Source organism: Pelmatolapia mariae, linkage group LG18, assembly GCF_036321145.2.
Source record: "Pelmatolapia mariae isolate MD_Pm_ZW linkage group LG18, Pm_UMD_F_2, whole genome shotgun sequence".
Classification (NCBI taxonomy): Eukaryota; Metazoa; Chordata; class Actinopteri; order Cichliformes; family Cichlidae; genus Pelmatolapia; species Pelmatolapia mariae.
Window position 1 is genome coordinate 22,035,522 of NC_086243.1, and position 25,488 is coordinate 22,061,009.

General features: G+C 38.7%; 1 protein-coding gene across 1 annotated transcript in view; it reads left to right on the forward strand.

Moving 5' to 3' along the window:
- LOC134616576 (collectin-12-like) overlaps window positions 1-25,488 on the forward strand; it is a 44,146-nt gene that overhangs the window by 10,224 nt on the left and 8,434 nt on the right. Inside the window, exons 3-12 of the mRNA XM_063461448.1 lie at window positions 12,513-12,635; window positions 15,146-15,232; window positions 15,379-16,422; window positions 16,894-17,454; window positions 18,219-18,361; window positions 18,490-18,599; window positions 18,685-18,800; window positions 22,165-22,206; window positions 24,985-25,069; window positions 25,234-25,309. Coding sequence (XP_063317518.1) covers window positions 12,513-12,635; window positions 15,146-15,232; window positions 15,379-16,422; window positions 16,894-17,454; window positions 18,219-18,361; window positions 18,490-18,599; window positions 18,685-18,800; window positions 22,165-22,206; window positions 24,985-25,069; window positions 25,234-25,309 — 2,387 coding nt within the window. The remainder of the gene's footprint in view (window positions 1-12,512; window positions 12,636-15,145; window positions 15,233-15,378; window positions 16,423-16,893; window positions 17,455-18,218; window positions 18,362-18,489; window positions 18,600-18,684; window positions 18,801-22,164; window positions 22,207-24,984; window positions 25,070-25,233; window positions 25,310-25,488) is intronic.

The following is a 25,488-nucleotide window of genomic DNA, read 5'->3' on the forward strand; positions in this document are numbered from 1 at the left end:
GCTCGCCGTCTGACTCGCAGACCTGGCTCAGGAACTCTTGTTGCTCTGGCTATGCTTACATTGGCCCCAGTCCAGCACAGAGTTAAGTGTTTTTCTTGTTTATGCCTTAATACTTTCATTTTGATGGCTTAAAATATCTACATTTTATCCAGAAAAGTGGGTTATGTAATTTTTCCAGTTACTCAGCTCTCATGTCTTTTAAATGACTGTGTCAAGTATGCATTTGTGTATTCACATCTGTGCATCTGCTGCAAAGGAAAATCAGAACCGCCCAGTCACCCCGAGCATTACTATGCAGGACTGAATACACATAGTTCAGTACAATAGTTCAATGTTTTTCACCCACACTCCTGTAAATCAGATTTTCTTACAAATAGCCAGAGTCAGTGAATAGTTTAGATTTAGTCAAGTTTGGAGTTTGGAGACACTGACTCACTGAATTAATTTCCTTTCTGGGGCTTAAAGTGTAAAAGAAACTTTCAAAGCATGCAAATACTTGAAAGATTTAAAAGATTGAGATCAGGATTTTTTATCACGATTATTCACTGATATCAGTGACAAAAATGTTGTTATTGCTTTGTCACATCAACTCAACATAATTTTTACATCTGGCCTGTGCTATATTTCCCCTAATGTACACATCTTTGCATCAAAAAAAAATACTGGTCCTCCCTTTACACCAAAATTCAGTGCATCTTGAAGAAACAGTAGTAAGCTGTTAAGTAATATTGTAAGTACTATAAGTAAAAACAAGGTGTTTGTTCACATTACCAAAGCACCAAGAAACAAAATATATTTCAGACCATTTATTCTGCCTCCATGATTGATGTAAACAAAACAGGTCCTCATAGCTGTGAGATCCCTCTCTGTCTCCACTGCAGTGTGTTTCGCACACAGTGCAGGTGTTGGCACTGTGGAAAAATAAAGCTTTCATTACTCACTATGTTTATTGGACACATATTTTTGGCCAAATAGAATGTGATAGCATTGGCTTTTTCACTGTGTCTTTGTAAAATGGATAGATGTGTATCCAATGTGCAGTACAGGCTCACCTTTGAGACTGACTTAATGTTGGGTGATTCACATTAGCAACCATTTCTTGGCCTATAGTATATTCTGCTGCAGCTAATGGTGGTTTTGCAGGCGTTTGAATAAGTTAATTGTGCAGCTTTGCAATGCAGGCGTCACTCTACAACAATCTTTGCATATGATTTGTTCTGGGTTAACATCACTTTCCCTAAATTTGAAGTATTTCCAAACAATAGATAAGCAACCTTTAGGAAGAAGTTCTTTGCCTTCAACTGTGCCAGACATTTAATTTTCTTTTTGACGGTCTGTTATCTGTTGTCTTTTAAGATAATGATACTGATTCAAACTTTATCCAAGAAACTTTGCAGCACAGGGAACAGCTTAGATTGGCAGATGTAGGCACGTGGTCAGGCAGTGGCTTAGGGAGCAATAGCGTTAGATTAGCTTTGCGTTCGAGCAGTGTTTTTTAAATCAGTAGATCATTTTTATTTAATTGTGGGAAGTGGCCCTGTGACACACTGCATGCATTTTTTTTATTCAATGCATTTGACATAAAACAAATAGCAGCTGCTAATTTACTTCTGAGAAATGTGGACCAGAGTAGTAAGTACACTGTTTCTGGGAAGGAATGCAGTGAAATCAGATCTTAAATTTTCTTCATTAATTCATGGCGCTATTTTGCATCAGTGACAAAAACATCAAAAAATCTGATGTTTAGTTGTTGTACTTTCAAACTGCCTAATCAGCCATCAAAGAGCCCACGACATATGTGAATGATTGAGAGCTCTTTATTCTGTGTCTTTGTGGCGACATACCACATCTTATTAGATACAGTAAAAGCTGTCTGAATGATCAGACTAGTGAGAAGTGAAAATTATTGGCATCCTCGGATTAAAAGGTATATTGCATTAAATAACTACTTTGATATGGATCACAGTAAAACTGCAGCTGCTTAACAGATAGTTAGATACCATCGTGTCTGTGGTCAGCATCTTTTCCCACAAGTAAAGCCAGACTTGGCTGGACAGCCTGCTCAGTCCACGCTGTGTGGTTTTATTGGCTCTACTTGGCGATGAAGCTTGAAAGAAAGTGCTTTGTGGCGATGGGATAGAGTGTAGCACCACCTCAGGGTTATGACCATCAGGCTGGGTGATGATTGTATCTGATTCAGTAAGTGCTTCCACGCTGGGCCACCTAGCCGGCATGACCACACAAAAATCCAGCTGCACAGATGGTGTGTGGAGTTAACACCAGCGCTCAAGTCAAAATCCGAGTAGCAGGTTTGGACTGAAACGAGAACGCAATGAAAGATTCGTAACCTTCGTGACAAAATATGTCTCAGTTTAATTGAGGTCATGTTCTTGTGGTGAATTTGAGATTTGTGGGGCTTTGTGTGTGAACTCCGTGAATGTCATCCAAGACACAGATAGTTCTCCGTAAGGCTCCACTATGGGAGCCATCATAAAAACAATTTTCTCTGAATAACATGGTTACAATTAAAGAAATGTTTGATATTGATCACACTTATGCAATCCACATTTTACCAACGAGCACAGCATGATTTCCTGGTAATAGGAAAATTGCGTGGTTCTTGAGGCATAATGAGATTATAGATATGGTGCATTCGTACATGGAGGTTTCCAAAGTTTAAAAAAAGGTGCTTGCTTTACTAGCATCTAGTGAATGAAGCACTTTGAACATGAAAGGTTGAGGGGATCACTGATATGGTCAATTCTTTTATTCTTGTTGGGTTTTTTTTTTTGTTTTTTTCATGTATTGGCAGAATATATGAAGTACTGTCACCTCAAAGTACACAGAACAACTCAACTCTAACTGATTTCTGTGGGCTAGAGAGCTCAATTATACCAAAACCATTGAGTACAGGCCAAATGTATGTACTTGAATCTTACATTACTTTATGTTCATGCATACAAGCTGTTCTTGCTTTTGCAAGGATTTTTATTGTGGGACAAAGTGATTAAAACCAGTTTTCAATGTTCCTTCATAATTTATTGTTTGCATCAGGGATGCTGAAAGTGAGTGACTGTTTATGTTATTTCTTTTCTGGCAGATAGAGTAATATATTTGGCAAGAACCTGAAAATAGCATTAACCCCACATATGATGTGGGGTTAATGTTAGCTAATATTGGTCCTTTTATTATGCTTATTGGAGAAATTGTTTTTCAACCTAAAAACCATTGTTTTATCTCAAGAGTGCCAAAGGAATCCGTCAGAAGCGGAAATACTTCTTAGAGAGACAAAATTTGACTCATTATATATAAACAGCTACATGTCTTAATGGTGCTTTGCTTTTATCTGCTGCTCAAATATGTTTTGACTCTGTTGCAAAAGCAGAAGCTAAGGCGCAAGCCTCTGCTCTATAAAAACACATGAAAGCCTTGTGTTTCGATTTCACTCTGACTGATTTGCTGAAAAACAACCAACAAGGGACTGCTAAAGACAGAATGTTCTGGCGACACGATGCAGATGGGTAACCTGCCAATTCACACATCACTTCCTAGCTCAGTTTTGTGTTCCTGCCTGAAACTGTTCAGATTTTTAGTATATTATTAAGCTGCAGAAAAAACATGGAGTGTGATGATTCAAATCATTCGCTAGAAGTTCCTGTTTGGTTTAATTAGCTATATGTCAGGTTAAACGCAAAGCTTTTGTCGTAGCCTATTTTAGCTAAATGTTTCCACAAGTGTTTCACACTACTTACCTTCATTTGTTGGAGATAATTATACCTGCTAAAAGGTTGGTTTGACTTTATGCACCACTACTGTTTTTAATATACTATCACTTGCTGTTCACATTTAAAACGACTATAATGAAATTACTGACCATTATAATTGGTTGAATTCCATTGACTTTCATCAAGAACTGATACTAAGTGGTCTAACTTTTCCAGGGTACTGTTTAACTTGACATTAGCTCATCCCAACATGCCAACACTGGAACATGATCAGGAGAGACCAGGGGGTCTCTTGTACTGCTCACAGGCCAATAAAAATTGTTTGTGGGTTCTCTATTTTTTGCTTTTTGGGTTTTTGTTTTGTTTTGTTTTTCAAATTCATGCATGCCTGGGGCCTTTCTTTTTGGGATTTTCATGTTTCATGTTCTCTCTACGTACTTCAGGTTCCTCCCACAGTCCAAAAATATGCACATTAGGTGAATTGGTGACACTAATGTGACTGTAGGTGTGAATGTGAGTGTGAATGGTTGTCTTTTTCCCTATGTTATCCCTGTGATATGGTATACCCTGCCTTTTTTTCCCTTATGACAGCCCAACTGTAACCCTGAATTGGATAAACGTAAGAAAATGGATGGATGGATATCTGCTTTAAAATAAGAAGAAGCTTAAAATATTCTGTTCCAGAACTAAAAAGGATGAAAAGTTTGCATTTTATACATGCCTGGAATTTAACGTGTCTCTCTTTAGATCTTTACTCGTGATGTAGTTTCAAAAATGTCTGTGTTTATTTGTGTAATAATACTTTATCTGGCTGTACTAAATATACAGCTTTTCACATTTATGTTCAGTGCCCCTCTGCACAAGAAAACGGCAAATCTTTCTCATTGTAATTACTGGTTTTATGCCAGTTCTGGAGAACTGGGATATCAAACGTTTACAAGCACTTAATGTGTATAAAAATACATACTTGCATGCGCCTGTGGTTGCAGGTGCTGTTTGAGTTGCACTTTACAGCCGTCCCCGGTGATATTAACTCCCAGTTATGTTAAAAAGCCCTGCCTGTGAGCCCTGCCTGGACCTACCTCACACACTGTATTTTATAACACAGCCAGCAGTTGGCATTTCTTCCACTGTATATTGTGGCAGCAGATGTGACTCTAACTACATATCTCCTCATCCCATCATACACTATTGGCTTGGATTTAAATGGAAACTGCTGACTAGAACAGAAAGGCTTTTGGTCACAGCCACACAAAGTATAAACAATACAGTGGCCCAGCTATGTTTACGAGGCACACATGCACACTTAAATGTATGTCTTAGGATTACAATATATGACCCATTTGTCATAGTCTGTCTTTCTTTAACCAAGCACAGATGGAATGACAAAACTGGGGGTTAATCAACTCCATCTTGGATCTGCAATTGTCTTTGATAGGCCAGCTAACTGTTTTTGTTTTTTTTTTCTTTTTTTCCCTCTACCAGTTGGAAATAAAAACACAGAGGAGTGCTCAAAATGAGAAATCCATCATAAAGTTTCCCCTAAAAAACAAGCTCAGTTCTATTCCTTTTCACAGTTTGCACAATTCCTTCAGTAGCTGCAATTTTTTGTTTTACTCGCTCTGTGTTGTTATGAAATCTTACTGCAACTAAGTACTCAAAGGGCTTTTAGGTAAACAAATGTTGCAGGCAGAATTTAATATTTGTTTTTATAAAGCAGCTGGTGGCATTAGGAAAGACTCATTAAGGAGATAATTTTGCATGAAATTGTGTTGTTCTTTTGTTGTTGTTGCATAAGTCAAGCAAGCAAGAGAGTCTGAAAAATTAGTCTTAATAGTGATTGATGGTCATTATTGTTTTGTTTATTCTTTTTTGTCAAATGAAATGTCCCCAATTACACGTTAAAGATATGGAAACATGAATTACATCAACTGGCATGTCTTTCTGTAAGTAATACTTGGATTTTTTGTATTTTCACCATTAAATCTCGCTAGCTAAACTTGAAACTGGAAAGAGGAGGCCTCTGTTGTGTAAGAAAAAGGTTGATGGCATTCTGAAGAGAGGATGTGTTTGAGACACCCGTCCACATTGTATATCCCAGTGGAGTGTTTGTATTATTGTCTTTGGCCAAAGCCTTTCAGCTTTAACCAGTGTGTGTGTGTGTGTGTGTGTGTGTGTGTGTGTGTGTGTGTGTGTGTGTGTGTGTGTGTAAAACATGGGCATGTCATCCTGTTCAGACATGCAGTTCTCTATATGTTATTTAACAACATACAGATCTCTCCTAACTGTAACACTCTTAACTCCTTACTCATCATGAAAAGGAAGTGAATACCAGTGGGAAGGTTTCTTATAAAAACACTCAAGATAGTCCACTGAAAGCAAAGTTTAGAACTTAGCCACTTGCTTGGCATGAAGGAATGATGTATCAAATGTTTGCATGCATCCTTTGATTTGGCTCCACTGTAACAAGGTCCAGATGTGCTAGAGAGAACCTGGGGTTCAATTTAAAGTGTCATAAACCTGTCAGCAGGTTTATGACACTGTAAAGTTAAATAAAATTATACATATATATATATATATATATATATATATATATATATATATATATACATATATATATATATATATATATATATATATATATATATATATATATATATATATATATATATATGATAGAGAGAGAGCCCAGCAGGCTGGCTAAGATAGCTCAGCACTTCAAGGTGCCTAATGTCTACGTAATTTGGCTCAGTGGTAGCTTCCCCTGTGGCATAGTGCTTACTTATTAACATTCCTGTTGGTGACTGTTAGCTGCAGGAGCCGGAGTGAGACGTAAGGACATCAGTTCAACTTGCAAAACCTGCTCAGGGTTTAACTGTTTAACATGGTCGGCAAGATAAAAGTGCCGTCTGCTTTGATGTATTCAATCCACCACTTCTCGCTGTGCTGAAATAACTCGGCAGATATTAAATGGATTGCTGCATCCTCCTTGGCCCACTGTGGTACATGTTTGTTTGATAAACTGCGTGTTTTTTGTGTATCTACTCAGTTTGTTGAAGCAATTTCCAAACCAGATTGTAAAAAGACAAGTCCAAGAATGATTATGGAAATCACAAACTTGAACTCGATCCACAAATATATCTAAGTAAAGTTATGACGGTTTATAGATCTACAGTTTACAGCTGTAGACAGACAGATATCACAGGGGTTTACCATTTAAAAGAAAAATATTTGCGTTTCCTTAGGAAATGTGAACATGCTGTATTGACAGAGTTAGAATGTGTCAGACTCCATTCAGGTGGGGAAGAAAAGTTCTGTGTGACTAATCTGGGTTTTGGCTTCTCATCATTTTCCACTTATATACAAAACAGAAGGCAAAATCAAAGAATTAATGTGGTAGCCATCCACAGCTACTGTATATGACATTGTATTAACACTGTGCACCAACTCTTTACACAAAAAGGCTCTGACCTGCACAGGCTTTCTTTGTGTTGCTATGGAAATTTCCACTGCTACGCAGGAGGGAGAGAGGGCTTGCAAGCAAGTCTAATGTCAGGTATAAGGAACTGGGGAATTTTTTTCTTTGACTGGCTCAGAGTCCAGATGAAGTACAGCTGTTTTAGAGACACCACAGTGGAATGCTTCATCTTTCACTGCCTGTTTTTCCCTCTGTCTCCTAATCCTCTTCCTCTGTCTTTCTTCTACTTTCATGGCAACAATAAAGGATTTGCCAAAGATAAAACTGACTCACAACAGAGCATAACTTCTCCTAAGTATCACCAACAACTTTAAAAGCACTCACAGGTCAATTTAATATCATTGATCTTCTCATTACAATGACATGACATGCTGGGAAACCTTGGATTCTGGCATTCATGCAGATGCTACTTTGACCAAGCCTCCCATCCACCCTGACAGCGATAGGACTCTGAAATGGCAGCAGTATCCCCCAACAGGGGAGACAACAGTTCGGAACAATGACCCAGGCTCCATACTCTCCATATCCCAGATCTCCAAAAGGGAACAAAATACACTAGAAAAAGCTTGATGCATAGAGACGCCATCCTGCATACTACAGGACCCACAGGATCTGCCTAAATAATCTGATGGGTTAGCATTCATTTTAGTATTTAATATAAAAAACTGCAGTCAATCCTGCAGAGAAATACTCTATGGGGAAGTGTAGAGCTTAATACTCATGTTAGCAATGTTTATACCAGCAGCTACAATTCTAAAATGCTGAATTTGTGAATATCTGCAGCACGTTCCCTGCTAATCCATGCTTCCTGAGCTAGAGGCATAAAGCAGTGCCATCCTTGTAGAGCAACACTGCTAGCTGTTGTTCTCCAGATAAGACACAGATAACACAAGTAGTCTTGCATTTTTCTAGAAATATATTTCTTTTTGTCTTCATTCAAAAGGACAAACCATAAAAAACAGACTGGAAGTACAAAGTTTTCATTTGACATCAATAAAATGTAAGTTGCAGTATCCTCCACTATACCTCTGCTCTCTGTAGCATTTTATGACATTTATTTGCCTCATGGGGATTATTTGGCTCAAGTCCAGGTTGCTGATGAGGAATCTGGTTGCTCTCCTGCTTCTCAGCTCTCACCATGCCTCAACAGTTCTCGGCATTCTGCACCAGGCCTTTGGTGTAACAGTCCCTTTTATGTCAGCTCATGACATATGTCATCATATTTATGTTTCAGTCACAGTGGTCTTATGAATATAAAACAAAATGCATGTGCTGACTAATGAGGTACAGAAGTAGATTTGCTGTCTGCATGTACATAAAGAGAGGACTTGAGTGAGTTTTTTTGATTTTCTTAATCAGACTTGAGCACTCAGACTTTCATGTTCCTTGTATCAGTGGCCAGCGGTCTCAGGAACTCATCTCTGCTTTCCTTTGGATTTTCTTTTTCCAGTTAAAATACTCCATATGGTATATTTAATTATCAAACTTTGTTGTAGTGTACTTTGATTGTCATCATTAAAATGGACAGTATAAGTGTAGTGTCAGAGATTCTGACTACCTTTCACTTGTTCATCTTAGCACATTTTAAGGTCAAAACAAAACTGTGACAAAACAATCAAAAATGTCTGATGAATGGTTATAGAAACAACGTAGGTTTATTTTACTTCTTGATTCTCTGTAAAAGAATCTTTTAGCTACCTTGGAAGTGTTAGTGTGGACCACATCACACAAAATTGTTGTTTATGCAAAATCACTTGGAGGTTAGGAAAAAAAAATCTGCAGTGACAAGCAGTGGGAAAATGTTACAGCCCTGGAACAAGTCATCAGCTGCTCTGCCCAGAATGAATTTCCATGTTAGTTCAGTCTAAGCGTCGCTGTGGGGGAGAACATGGCAGTTATGGTTTTTAACCCAGGTTATACACAGTATGTGCTAAATTCTTGTTGTGCTAAGTGTAGATACTAAAAAGTCTGCAAAAAAACCCCACATTTATCTTTCTGCCACAACAATTAAAACACTCTTTTTGTCTTTGGTTAAGATTTTAAAGTCACAGACACATTTTTTTCTATTTCTGTGGGAGAAACCCGGCCAGGAGAAAAGTTATTGATGCAAAAACGTATGTGAAATTCATCACCTTACACTTACCTTGCTTTCAACCCAGAACCTGCAGATGTTCAGCTGCATGTTTACATGGTGTGATGCTGTACTTTAAACAGTGTGTGTTCAGGGCCAGTGGGGGATTCTCTGATGGAGCTCTCCACATTCACTCACATCATGAAGCTGTCGGTACACATAAGGACAACAGTGGCCGGCATATCCATGTCTAGCTCCTCGGTGGGGCCCCCCTTAGTTTGTCAGACATGATGTTTGTACAGATGTCTGGGTCCAAAGCAGAAAGGACAAACCCTCACTGCCCCTTTGGTGGTCCCGGCCTACCCCTGACTTTAAAGCATAGAGCCTCCTTTGGCTACAGATTCTATCCCATCATGGGTGACGTGACTTAAAGGGACACATCTAGGACTCTGATGCTGTTTGAAGGAGGAAGTCATGTGAAAAAGTCAGCCCAGCTGTGCAGTGTTTGCCCCAGTGGAATAAGTCTACATACCCATAATGCCAAGGGGCACCAGAGGACTGACTCAGAAGCATTACCTATGTAATGCACTCGTTTACTCATAGCCCTGTAAAAAAAGAAGTTTTCACCGGTTTCTATGTGAGTGAAACCCATGTTTCAGTAGCCTGTAAAATGACCTTTAGTAGCAATAACTTAAGGTAATCATTTTCTGTATGACTTTATCAGTCTCTCAGACTGTTGTGAGGGAATTCTGGCTCCTTCTTTTTTACACCATTGCTTCAGTTCCTTGAAGTTTGGGTATTTATTTATGCATAGCTCTCTTAAGGTCCTGCCAAAGTATTTCAGTCAGCTTGAAGTCTGGACTGAGTCTGATTATCTTTACATTTGATATCATCCTTTCCAGCTTTTAAATAAACATTTAACCCTTTCATGTATGAATTATGACAACCTCAATCAGGATTTTTTTCTTAAGTATTTTTATTCATCTGTAGGCATGAAAAAAAGATTTTTGAACTTCGTTTTTTAAACATGTACTTTTCAAAGAGTCTTTTACATGTCCACTTAGGTGGACAACATCACCTTTGGAGTGGGTGGCAAGGTATAGAGTGACACATCAGTGTCCAATGTAGTGGTTTATGTGCAAGTATACCATCAACACTGATACAAATACAAGAAAACAGCCTGTGAATAGCTGTCCACTGTAGTCACCACTATGCGTCAAAGGGTTAAAATAGTATTAATAAATTTTATAAATAACATATAAAGCCATAGGTTTTGGCTGGGTTCCTGCATACATAGCAAAAAAATAAAAATACAAGATGACCTCTCTGATCATCTAATGAGTTTTATTAATGAGTTATGATAATGATATTGTACTAAATTAACATGAGCAGCAAGGCCAAAAGAGCTATTTAGTTATACCTGAAGTTTGAAGGGAGCCTTTTATCGACACTGCTACTGTGGAAATCTTTAAGATTCTTCCGTTCTCTGTGTTAAGATTACATGGCTGAATGGAAGGATCCTTAGTATCATGTTTTGTCTCCATTTTAATCTTTTAATACAAGATATACTCAACTGTACAAGTTATCTTTTGGATTAAATTTTCTGACTGTATTCTGTGACCATGGTGGGTAGATAACATGTTTCTATAAACAATTCTCTCCTTATTATTGTTATAATTCCTGGTCAACAGCCTTGAAGACTGCTGTTGTGCTCTGTGAGGTTCTTTGACCCATTTCAATATATTTCAGATTTACATAACATTACATTTTTTATTACAGCTTGGGTTTCAGTAATGAGTTCCGATAATGATAACTAAAGAAAGATGAGCAGCCAGGACATTACAGTGGTTGTAAACAAACCCTGATGTTAGCTACCTGAAGTTTGAACTCTAAGACCTTTATCCATACTGCTGCTTCCTTTGTCCTTCAAATGAAGCGATAGCCAGTCTCTCCAAACATTTAGCTTGCTTACAGTCTGTACGATAGCTGCACTTTCTTCCCCAGTCAGTCTTATCTATCAGCAGTGTCACTGTGTTCAGTGATCACAGCAGTTGCGTAAGTGAGTGCACTGTTTTTATAAATAATAGAACCAATGTTGAAAGCAAATGGAAGACCCACTTTGTTTTATGATTATCTATAGCAATATGACAATTATTTTATGGATCTTATGTACAGGACACCTTTTAACAACATCTTTTAAATAATAGTTTGTTACAGCTTAAGTTGTATTGATGAGTTATGATAATGGTATGATATTATACTAGAGAAACATGAGCGTCCAGGCCAAGAAGCAAAGTTATAAACAAACCCTGATGTTAGTTATAACTAAAGTTTGAACTGTAAGCCCTGTATCCACACTGCTGCTGTGATTTGTTTGTAACGGCAGATGGAGATATTGCACGATTTTCACATTTTGTTTGCAAACATCCAAATCGGGAATGTGTGACAATTTTCCATAAATTCTCCTTTCCTAAATAACCTGATAACCTGAAGTTCTTACCTCTTACATTAAGAGCTTTTTGGCCTGTTGTGAATTCACGGCAGCTGTCTTGTATCTCTGCTTACTAAATGCTACTTTGTCAATTCGAATAAAGTCAAGCAACCAACCTGCCTACAATGTTTAGCATTAAATCACTTAGTGTTGGTGATTTTTAGGAAGCAGAAGTAAACTTCTGTGACATGAATGACCAAAAATCTCACTGTCCCAGTGTTCTAGGTTAGTTGCCAATGACACAGAAGGGGAATAGTAGTGTTTTCTTTTGGTTCGTCAGTCATATGGATAACACATGTGCAGTGTTTTCAAAGTTTCATAGTGAGTTTTCTTGCCAGTTAATGGGGCCAAATGTTTTCAATTGATACTCAACTGGAGAAAAGCACAGCGTGTGCCACCACAGACACGCAGGTCTAAACTTAGTGATGACGTAAAAAAGAAAGAATCCATGTGGTTTCGCTTTTTATATGAAAACATTTGGGGTGTTTTTATGAACTTCCTTCTTCAGCTGGAGCGTGTATGGGTTACTACTGCAATTTTATTATTCTTGCTTACAGCCAACCTAGAATAGAATAGAATAGAATAGAATAGAATAGAATAGAATAGCACTTTATTATCATTGTATATGTACAACAACATTATGGGTGTCCCATGTCAACTGTCCCGGAATAAAATATATAAACTATAAATAGATAGTGCTGTACACTGTTCACTGGTTTGTGACACAGACCCTGTTGTGTGTTACAGGAATTCAGGAGGGTACAGAGTGCACCAAGTGCAAAAATGACTGGGCATTAAGGGCAGCCATAGCACTCCTCTATGTGCTCTGTGCCCTGCTCACCATAGCGGTGGCTGTCCTCGGATACAAAGGTAAGCCGTAACTGAAGTTAAAATGCCTGCTTAAACAAATACTCTAGTTTTCAGCTGGACTGCAACTTTTGACATCCACAACAACTTACCTGACAACACTGAACCCACAATGTGTGCAAAATGGGTTGAAGTGGAATGGCAGATGGTGACCTCAGTTTTTCCAGAGTGGCTCAGTTAGACCCTTTCTTACAAGCCAAGAAATATTGACGCTCTAAGCCAAATACATAGACTTTCCTTTAACTACAGATGATTGAACACTTATTTAATTAGGAAATTGTGTTCTTCACTGCCCCTCCATGGACTGGCATAATAGATCACCCAATTATGTAAATGTAAAAAACATATTCTTGCCATTTCCTTATATTTACATGTGAATTAAGTTCCTGTCCTTTGTGCGCCATGGTGATATTACTTGTACAAGCCCCTGGACTGTCAAAAGGCATAGCAACTGGCCCTTGGATGTATAATCCTGTATTGTACTCCTGTAGGTGTGTTTGCAGGTTTAGTATGACGTGATTCACAGAAAGTGAGAGGGGATCAGTATGAATGAAATAATGTATAATTTTATAATGAAGTTCTTTCTCTTCACACAAACTTGGTTGTTTTTTTCCTTTTTTTGTCTAATAGATAGAACGATAACAAACAAAACATACGGTACACAAAATCTTGCTAGAAAGTCCAGAAAGGATGATAAGGCCAACTTCAGGAAAGACTTTGAACAGACAGAGAATTAAGATGTCTGACTTCGGCACAATTATAGTTTTTTTTCCCTTTGTTTACTCCTGCCCTGCCCTCTGACTCCCATGGTCCCACAGCTTCTCTCTGCCTTCGTCTTTTTCTTTGATGTTTGATAAAAAATTAAATGGTTGTGTCACTAACAGTCAAGCCAGAGGCTTTGGCCTAAGATTAACCACTCTGTTGACAGAAACCGTTGTTTACTGTCCACCATATTTGACATCTTTAGCCACAGCTCTAAATGGGAAACAGATTGTGTGGCGCTGTCCTTACTGCACGCATGCTGCTGTTACTCCCTGTTTGAACAATGGAAATAATATTAAATAGAAACAGACAGGAATTCCACATATTTCAGGCGTTATCATCGGGGAATGCTCTCTGTGCCTTACACATTTGTGGTCCAAAGCAGTCACAGAAAAATATGCCGAAAGTATCCTCGAGTGAAACACTGCTACAGTCCTACCTGCTCCACAGGCAACGGATGGCATATTTGCCTAATGGGGAAAGACTTAATCCAAACTACTCCACAAGTTTAGATTTAAATCAGAATTAGGTGCTGTCAGGTTTGTTTTAGGCTTCCAGCTTTGCGTCTGTGTTAGCGTCGAGCCCAAGTGAGTTTGATGGCTTGGCTCTAATGTCTACCAGATGACTGTGCAGCGACTACCCAGGCTTAACAGCCCAAAGCAGATTTTATGGCTTGGTTGCAATTTGTTATCTCGTGAACTACAGACTAACTCACAAATTGCTGCGAGTGTCCAAAATACTTTGAGTGTGCAAGAAACCAATCTGAGCTCTGCATTCTATGATTTTTTTTCTATGCACTTTGTTATAGATATGCTGCTATTCTTCAAGTTAATGCTTTAATTCCTGTTAAAGAATTGTTTATTTAAATGTCTGCTCCAGCAGCTTTCATCAGTGTTAATCTCAGTTTGGGTAACTGCCTAGCTTTTGCTCATAACTTGTCCCAATAGGCAGTCAGACTTACTAAAAGACTTACTTAAATTAGCAGCCTTATATAACTCGCAGTGCCTTTCCAATATAAGGATGTGAAAAGGATGGAAAGATTAACAGGGGTGAATGAGAAGGTATGTTCAAGATTAGTGGGGAGTTTTGCAGGTGTTTCTAGTTTATTCTAGATTTTTGTCACTGTTATCAATGGAATAAATTTATAGAGTGTTTCTGATTCACCCAAAAGAAAAGCATGTGACCATTTCAGAGAAACTAAGACAGATTTAAAGGAGATTACCTTCAAACTTCAGTTCTCAGCAGTTACCCAACAGCTCTTTGAAGCTGTTTTTGTTTGTCCCAAGTGCATGTTATTGTTTCATGTTTTTGTCACTCCTGGAATGATAACAGTGAATGCTTAGGGTGTTTTCCAGTTCAGTTTTTAGATGCCCACATACTGAGAGAAAAACAAAGCATGGAAGAGAGGAGACTCTTCCTGCAGATGTAAGGAGAGCGAAAATGGAACCAGAGTCGTAAAGCGCTGGTGTGGTATTGATTATGTGTTTGACATTATTTACACTGATGAAGTGGAATTTGTGAGTGTTCACTGAGGATGGAGATCAACGGATACACAGTTGCCCGGTTACAAAAATGTTAGGAAAGTTTTTCACTCCATTCAATCCCATGTTCCCATCAGTGGTGTTTATCTTTTCCAGTTTTTCATTGCAGCAGTATGAGTGTAACAATGCCCTCTGCTGTTAAGAAGCCCTTCTGCAGAGTATACTATATCTATCTTCAACTTTAAGACAGTCTCTTTCATTTTTTCTTAGTGGTCGAGAAAATGGACAACATGACAGAGGGCATGCAGAATTATGGAGGCAAGATCAATGCTGTGGAGAGAGACTTAAAGAAACTAGGTAAGTCCCAGTAACACAAGATTATATCATAGATGCAGAAAGCTGCAGAGATTTCAATGACGTGTACAAGAAAGTAGGTTTTGGCTTTGACACTATACTATATTTGTATGTCGTTTAACAGATATTTGTGTGTGACTGTTTTTCAGATGATCAGGCTGGAGTGATGTCAGTTAATGCCACTAGTGAGATGAAGACTTTCAAGTCAGATCTGGAAGCGTTACAGAATCAACTACAGCGCATTGCAGACAGGGCAACGAGTAACAGCGGCAGGCTGGATGAACTTAGGATAACAGGAGGTGATACGGAAAGTGGACATGTCTCACTGCAGAGTTTTATGGAAAACAATGATGCTTCACTGCGTGGCATCAAGCAGACCTTGACCTCTTACAGTGGAATGATTGACAGCCTTGAGGCGGACACTGCACGGCTCCAGTCTGAGATACAGAGCCAGGTCAAAGTACAGAGCCAGACTCAGGTTGATGTCAGTGCGCTGAACATCACGCAGGCCCAGCAGCGCAATCTCCTCAGCACACTACAGAAGACAATTGAAAATGCAGGACAGGAAGTTCAGAAACTGAAAAATGACTATCAGATTCTGCAGCAAACAGCCAGACAAACACGGGCTGACACAGAGTGGCTGAAGGAAAAAGTTCAGAACCTTCAGGTTTTGGCAGCCAACAACTCCGCCTTGGCCAGAAACAATGAAGAAGCTCTAAATGACTTGGGAGCTCAGCTCAGCACTTTAGCCAGCCAAATCCAGAATACCTCAGCTCTCACAGAGGGACATGACCAGAGCTTGCATGAGATGATGGACCACCAGAGAGACTATGATAATGCCACCTCGTTTAAGTTTGACAAAATGGAAGCACGATTAGACAGACACGAGAATGACATGAACCGCGTGACTGGAAACATTAGCTTTGCCGCACAGATTCTTGGTGTCATCAGTTCCGAGCTGAACGGCCTGAGGTCCTGTGCTGAGACAGTAATGCAACACTCTGACCTGTTAGTGGGACTGAATGGAAGTGTGACACAGGCCAACGCAGACAACAGAGAGCTGCGCGCCCAGCAGGATGAACTAACAGCCAGGTTGGACAGAGAAGTCAACAACTTGTCCATGGTGATGGAGGAGATGAAGCTAGTGGACAGCAAGCACACACAGCTTATCACCAACTTTACCATCCTACAAGGTGAGGAATACCTGGTGTGCCTGATTTAGAGCTTTTCATCATCATATGTAAATAAAGCACCTTTTCCTATTATTAGTGAAAATTATGACAAGTATATTTAATTATTCTAGGTATGGAACTAGTACATTTTTAATTAATATAGAAAAGTATAAGAATATATAGATAGATTTCTTCCACTTCTATTTTGTTAAATAAATAAGTACAACAGTTTTCAGTTTCTTAGGGTAAGTTACATCATCTACAACCTTCTGGTCTTAAGAAGAATCATATTTATGAATTATTTGTGACTTCTGACAGTGACTAGGATTGTACCTCTTCTGGTTTGTAGTATGCATTTGTACCAGCAAGATGAAAAGAAATATAAGATTACAAGAAATCACTTGTGTGATGTTTTGTGTGACAGTGCATGTAAACATTAATTGTTACACATTGTTCTGTCAGTTATAGTTCACTTATCTGCTCGTATTTCAGGCCCACCAGGTCCAAGAGGGCCCAGAGGTGATAGGGGTCCTCAGGGGCCAATGGGCCAAACAGGACAAAAGGGTGATAAAGGAGACAAAGGAATGCCAGGATTGGTCGGACCTAAAGGAGAGCAAGGTGCAGCCGGACCACCAGGCGCAGCAGGTCCAAAAGGTTCAGTTGGGGCTCGAGGTCTTGTAGGACCTAAAGGATCAAGAGGGTCTAGTGGTCGACCTGGAAACCCTGGTGAGAAAGGTGACCCTGGGGTTCCAGGGCCTCCCGGGAGGGATGGACCTTCCGGAATGCCAGGACCGCCCGGGCCACAAGGGCCCAGAGGAGCAGCAGGACCTTCAGGTATGGAAGGACCCCGTGGGCCTGTTGGACCCATGGGCCCTCCAGGTCCTCCCGGTCTCCCAGGACTTCCTGGAACTCCCATATTTGTAAAGCCACCTCAGCCCACTCAGCCCCGTCCGGTCCCTCAACCTCCCAAACCATCTCAACCTTCTAAACAAGTACAGGAACCACAGGGCTCTGTGTCGGTCCAGCCTCCTGTTGCCACAAGTCCAAAGCCTGGTGAGTTTTGTCCTGTCTCACTCCCATCAAACCCAACCGCTCACGGCAGATGGCGGCCCCTCTCTGAGCCTGCTTCTGCTTGAGGTTTCTTCCTGTTAAAAGGGTGTTTTTCCTTCCCTCTGTCACCAAGTGCTTATTGATGGAGGTTGTCTAGTTGTTGCGGTTTTCTCTGTATTAGGGTATTGTAGGGCCTTTATCTTACAATATAAAGTGCCTTAAGGTGACTGTTGTTGTGATTTGGTGCTAAATAAATAAAATAAAATAGAATCGTGCACGGTGGCACGGTGGTTAGCACTGTTGCCTCACAGCAAGAAGGTCCTGAGTTCACTCCAGCCTTTCTGTGTGGAGTTTGCATGTTCGCCCCGTGTTTGCGTGGGTTCTCCCCGGGTACTCCGGATTCCTCCCCCAGTCCAAAGACATGCACTTTGTGGGGATAGGTTAATGAAAAATCTAAATTGCCTCAGGGCAAGGGTGAATGTGAGTGCGAATGGTTGTCTGTCCCTGTGTGTTAGCCCTGCGACAGACTGGCGACCTGTCCAGGGTGTACCCCGCCTCTCACCCTATGGTAGCTGGGATAGGCTCCAGCACCCCCCGCGACCCTGAAAAGGATAAGCGGAAGCGAATGGATGGATGGATAGAATCAAGTGATTAGATAAATTAGACCAGGACATTTTTGTAAATGTTGATACCTTGTACCATCTAAACAGCATCTCCAGTGATTTTGTTTTTTTGGATAACATGTATGTGGTAATTCATTCTTCCAGGTTGTCCACGTCAATTCAGAAACTTTGGAGACAGCTGCTATTACTTTTCTTCTGGTTCACAGAGGCTCAACTTTGATGAGGCCAACCGGTTTTGTACTAATCGTTCAGCTCATATGCTCATTATCAATAACAATGAAGAACAGGTAAATTAAATTAGATCCAGATATTCCATATAAAGCTATTGCTAATTTTAAACAATTGCACAAACTAACATAAAACATTATTATAAACAATTTTTCTTGTTACGTCTTCTTTTCTGTTCTACCTCTAGCAATTTGTAAAAAAAGCCATCACAGGAAAAGGATATTTCTGGCTTGGACTGAGTGACAGAGAGAAGGAAAATGTCTGGAAGTGGGTAGATGGAACCATACCAGTTTTCACGTGAGTTGCAAATTTGTGTATGTATTTTAAATGTACAGGACAATTTTAACAAAGTGTAACCAAGTGTCTTTGTGGTTGTTTTTAGGAAGTGGAAGCCTGGCCAACCTGATAACTGGAAGCATGGTCACGAAGATGGCGAGGACTGTGCTGGCCTTATCCATGAGGCCAACTGGAATGACTTTTACTGCACTGACCGCATTGGTTTCATTTGTGAACATGCCTTTAACAGTTAGTACCTTCTTCATATTGGACTTTTAAATTTCCTATTTGTGTGTATTTCCATAGTTGCTGAATTTGTGTTTTTGGAAACAAAGCCCATATAACAACCAAGTTTGTTTATTCAACTCCAGATGTATATTTTTAAAATGTGTCACAAATGTGTAATGTCTTAAAAAATTACTCAAATAGGCATACATACTACATATATTTACGGCTGTTCTTTTGTAGACTGATGCAGTTTTTGTTTATCTAAACAGATCCAGTAATTATGATCCCCTGTTCAAATTGGACTGATTCAAGACCACCTAGATATATTTTATTAAGTTTTTCAAAAGAAAAATAAACAGTCTAGTTTATTTTATAGTTATATAGATATACACACAGAGACATATACACACACAAAGAAAGAATTTAATCTATTTTGGAATTTTGTAATAAGGCTGTAACAAAATGTGGAACAAGTAAAACACTGTGAATACTTTCCGGATGCACTGTAACAGTGAACATCCCCTGCTAAGTGGAGCTTAGTCATCATTAATAGCTGTTTTTTCATACAATAACACCTCAAAATGTCACTGTGAGAGCTATAACTGTAAATGCAACATCTTGGGCGCACACACAGAGATACAGATACAAAATGTGTTGTATTTTTTTGTTCTCTTCACAGTGAAAGTTCCAGTTTTATAGCATCCATCTAAGAAGTAGTGATCAGTCTCCTTTCAGGAGAAAGGTGAAGAGGTTGAAGACGTCACTATAACGAGGGCCATGCGGAGGAGCGCTACGTGACTAGAAGACTCTGATAAAGCCAGCCCAGTGGAGCATCATTGACACTTGGACTGTTATTTGTCTTTAAAGGCACTTTACAACATAGTACCGTGCAAAAGGCAGAGGAAACAAAGAGCCATTCCACTGCTGTATTAATTTAGATTTTGTACTGAAAAAACATGAGTATCTTCATTTATTTAGGCTGATGCAGCCACAGTTGTACATGTGTATCTGTAAATAATATTTTACAAATGACAATTAGTTGGTTGGAACTGAATTTGATATTGTTTAATTTGTTCAGTTACTCAGTCTTTACACATTCAAACTGTCAGAGTATACTTCAAGTAGAAATCTTTGTATCCGATAAAATATTCCACAGAATCATCATTTGTTTACAAGCAAGTTCCCACAAACATGGTGAGCAACCACTTGTCATCATTACCCAATAAATACCTGTAACCTAACAAAAAGAAAGAAAAGTAGAGTAAATTTTCTCAGTGCTTTTTTTGGAGGATGGGGGAGAATTGATTGCTGATGTGAGCGGTGTTGCTGCCTTACAAAGGACTGTATTTCTTGGACTTTGACCTGCCAGTATTATCTTAATCTGATATATACATGATCCGTATGCACATGGTTTGTAATGTATCCATTATCAGATGATTTCTTCATTATGCCAAATGCAATATGTGAAACATTATAATTTGTATAATCAATTTTTTTTGTTGATCTTATGGACTGAATAGCAATGTTTAATCCAGTTTAAGGTTCATCTGTGAGTTCATTCAATCACCACATTCCAATGGATCAGGTCAGAATGCTTAACACAATAAAATGGGGAAAAAATTTGTGTGGAATCACTGACTGTTGTCCATAAAATATTTCAGTAAATGCGTGCAGATTGGTTAGCATGAAATGCCAAGTGTTTACACATAAAAACTGAAGGAAAATAGAAACTTTAAATTTCAAATATTACTGCTAATCTGCTATTTATGTATTATTTGCATTTTTATTTTGTCTTCAATAAAACTAGTGTATAACAGTATATCATCAGTACTTTGAGAAAAAGTAGTAAAATATTACAAAAAAATCTAAACTTCAGCTAAACTTACATATTTCACACACTCTAGACAGAGTGTGTGAACATCACTGATGCTGCCTAAACCTCCATACCATTGTATTAATAATATAATAATAACATGCTAATATTATAAACTGACAATTACAACACCATGACTAAATAATGGATTTATATAATGTAATATTCAGTCTTTCGAAAGATAGATAATTTCAGATTTACTGAAGTAGATTTGTATGTTTTGGGGTTTGTTTTTTGTTTTTTGATATGTATGCTTTGTCTAAAAAGTGAAAAATGCATAAAATAATAAATGCTGACAATAATACCTTTTTTAAGATGATATACTTGTTCTAAGCACTAACAAAATTCTTAAAATGTATAATTTTTTCAAAATTATACTTGAATTATATATATGCTAATATTGGTGCCAATTTTATTTATATATATACATATATATACACTTTTAATTAAACTCAGTGTGCTTTCCATACATTATAAAAACATTTTTAAACTGTATCTCGGTAATGTCCTAAAGCAATTAAAACAACTAAACAGAACTTTAACATAGACACAGTTGTGTCTTGACTTTAGGCAGCTTGGTCCAAAGGACAAGACAACAGTGACACAAAGCACCCTCAGCGCATTTAGGTCCAACTCAGGGAATAGTTAAAAGATTTGCACCTCTCTAGAGAGGTCCACTTGGTCTTACTGAGCAAGTCAGAGATGTACTTGAAGAGCAAACCACTGAGAGTTGTATGAACTAACAGAGATTTTAAACGTAATCCTGGAGACTTCAGTATTGGGGTAATTTGATAAAGTTTCTGTTTCTGTGTAGGGATTCTGGATGCCGCTGCTTTAAACTGGTAATATATCCAGTAATATAACTGGATAAATATCACAAATATTTCTTTCTTGTCTCTGTTCAATTTTAAAAGGTTTGTAGACATCCAGCAGTTAATGTCATCTGTGCTAGAATTACATATTGGTTAATGTAGTTTAGTTTAGACCACTGTTAATTACTTAAATTAGTAATTACTCATTTATTGCTTCACTTACGCCACACAAATCCTCTTAACTACAAGATTAAAGTCTTCATGTGTTACTCATTTTCACGCGCTGCAGCCTCACGGTCACATTTTGTCACGTGATCGACATCACCTGACGATGACATGTTATTTTTTTCTATGCCAAGGACAATTTGTGACTTATGATTCATTCTCTCTAGTTTGCAGACAGCACACAGGGATGAGCAGTAGTCTGACAGGGAGTGTTAAACTGTAGAGGCTTATAACCGTTTATTAAATACAGTTAGGGCTCCTTCGATTACCCAGAATGCTCTGCTTGTTGCCGTCTGGCGAAGGAGTGACTGTGTAGAAAAGAATCAGTTAGCTACCTTTGATACCCATTAGGTTGTCGTTACTATGCATTTGTATTGTATGAAATAAGAAAAAAGAGGGAAAGAAAATATCTGGGAAAGGCGAAATCTGTTGTCGTCTATACACCAAGCGATGCCTCTCTTCACGACCAACCCCTTTGACCAAGATGTTGGTGAGTAATCACAACTGGAGGCTGTTATTAGCAGGCTAGCTAAGTAGCTGTGACCAAACAGCTTTGTTTGTGTTCTCCAGCTGTGGGCAACATTTCACTTAGCCACTGGATTTATATTATTGTTATATGGGTAACGTTTGGTACATACTGTAGGTTGTGTAAACTGACAACCTGAAGCCCATGATATTAATTTTGATGTCTGTTTTGCTTGTTTTTGAGGAGCATAGATGGCTAGCTTGCTCCCCTATCCTATGTGTATATTTAGCTAGCAAACAGCAAGTGACCGTTTGGCGATAGCATCCTAAACTGGTGATGTTATTCTCGAGATGTATTACGTATATTATTTAAGTCAGGCCAACTCTTAATGAAGGCGGAGACACAGGCTTGTCATCGGATCACTGAATTGAGTTAGCAAGCCATATCACTGGCTACCTTTATGTATCCCATCTTCTGTTAACTAACCACAATAATGTGCTTGACCTCTCACAGTGAGTGGAAGTGAAAGAGGATGCGGAGCTATGTGAAACCACAGAGTATCACTGTATTTCCTGTCGTCTCTTTGATCTTTGTCGAGTGGTTAGCCACCTAATTTTCATGTAGAGTGTGTAGTTTTCATGTAGATGAAAAGTACACAACACCGTTCACTTGCACAGCCCCATACACAGCCTCAAGCCCAAACCCAGCAGTAAATGCTGATTTGGTAAAACAAACCAGCCTTTAAGTGATCGTGCTCTTCTGTTCCTAGCTTTTACTACTGTTGTGAGCATCTATTACTTCACTATACTGTTTTGTATGACATGACAGCAGCCAAAGTGCTTTACAGGCTTGAAACTCACATAGTCAGTCAACATAATGAAAAATAATAAGTGGAAAAAAACGTCAGAAATAAGAATAAAAAACATTACTAGTCAACTAAAACGGGTGGAAAAAAGACATTTGCAGTGAGTGTGATCAAACCATGAGGGACCTCAGACTTAATTAAAGCAAGTGAAAATAAATCTTTAGAGCTGATTTAAAATCATCAGCTGTTGATCAGGTTCTTATTTGGGGAAGCAGATTATTCCAGAGCCAGGGGGCAGTAACCACATTTGCCTGGTTGCCTTTAGCTTTTAGTCGAGTAAGGGGCACTGAGAGAAGTTGTTGGGATAATGAGTTGGTGACCTGCAGACAAAAAAAATATCTGTTGTGGAACTCATTTATTTGAAACTTCACAGATACCAGTGCAGTTCAACTAAAACAGGAGCGATGAGCTATCTTTTCTTTGTACAAGAGTCAATCAGCTGCGTTTTGAACCTACTGGAAAGCGTGGAATTGGGCAATCCTATATACAGAGAATTGCATTAGACCAGGTGAGATTTGGTAAAGGCTTGGATAACAAAACTGGCTCTAGCAGTGGTTTTCACTTGGTAAAAGCTCTCCTTCACAACATTCCTTTGATTGCTAAAATTCACGGAATGTCTCATAAAAACACAAAGATTGTCTGGTTAAAGGACTAACTGCCTCGCTGAGGATGGTTGTGTAGCTCGGGGGGTCTGAATAAAATAACTTCAGTTTTTCTTAGTTTCTTTCTTTAGTTTAAGGGTTTGTTTTTGCTTTTTTACATCTGTGATTTCAGATCTTCCAAACATTCAAAGAGGTTCTTTATGGTTTGAACACAGTCAGGCGTGGCAGGTAGATAAAACTGGGTGCCACATAACAAGGATAATGAATTTTGGCTTTCTGTCCATCTCTAATACTTCCAATCTTGTTTAGGGTATATAGAAATATTTTTCTAATGCTTCTTTTGTCAAGAGCAAAAGAAGCAAAAAAAAACTTTTTAATGTACTTATTACTTCCCAATTATTACTTCTACTTCCCAATAACAGCAACTGATGACTCATGTTAGAAAGCAATGTCAGCTATTTACACATCTTATTTCCATTCCTATGTTTATACTTGGAATACACTTAAATAGCTCTGTAATAGACTGGGACCCTGTCCAGGGCTAACTTAGACTCTTGCTCTATGACAGCTGGGATAGACTCCAGCCCAACTGCGACCCTGAAATATCAGCGCTGTTGATTGCTGTGGGCAAATAAAGGGATGGTATGTGATGGCACTGGCTGATGTTTATTACTGGCTAAATATTATTGGCACAACATTCAAGAAGATGTTTAAATGCTGTCAGACAAAGCATTTTAACATCTGTTTAATCTAAATCTAAAATGTTCTTGTTAAACACCTTATCTGCTCAAAATTGCACAAGTGGTACTTGTAAAACTTGGTAAAACATGAAGCTGCTTCCAAGACGAGAGGAGTCAAATACATTACACACAGAGTAGATGCAAGACTAACCATTTCGTTTGGAAGAAAAACCCAATTCTTAAGTGGCAAATAGAACCCACCTCTGATTGAAATGCACTGATCCTTAGATAAACTTCAGGTGAAGTCTTCGCAGATCATGAGCTGTTAGATTGTGTTCACTGTAGTGCGGTAGCGTTGATGGGGCGCTTCTCATATACTGTCAGCCCTTTGTACCTCATCATGTTTATGCTTATGTGTAGAGGAACATAGTAATCTTGTTGTTTTGATGTCTCAGTACCAAACATGATCATGAAAAGAGGATTCTCACAGACCATTTACAATAGTGATTCTTTTTTTTTTTGTAGGATTACAGTAGCTTTATTACTCCTCTACAGAATTCCCACGTCTCTTCTTTCCCATCTCTAAATACAGTCATGCAGAAAAAATAATGTAAAGACTTCTTCTCACACCGATTGGTGTTCTTCTTTCCTGCAGAGAAAGCAACCAGTGAGATGAACACTGCTGAGGACTGGGGCCTCATTCTGGACATATGTGACAAGATAGGCCAGTCACGCACTGGGTCAGTTAACTTTCCTCATTCTGAGGCATACCAACACATTTCTTTTATATTTTTGAGTTTTGAATCATTAGAATATATATTCAAGGAAGTCTAAAGAAGTTTAAAAGAAGAGCTTAATATAGCTTAACCTTCTCAAACCTTTGAGTTGTGCTGTTCTGTTCCAGGCCCAAAGAATGCCTCCGCTCTATAATGAGAAGAGTGAACCACAAGGACCCTCACGTAGCCATGCAGGCACTGACTGTAAGCAGACTCTTAACAAACAGCCATGTTTTGTTTATGTTTGATAACTTATTTCTTAAATGACACTAAGCTATAAGCTTATAAAGTAACCACATTTACTCTTTTATAAGTGATAAATTACGTATGTCAAAAGTATTTCAGCTGTTTACTTACTTCATGAGGTTCATGAATAGGATGTA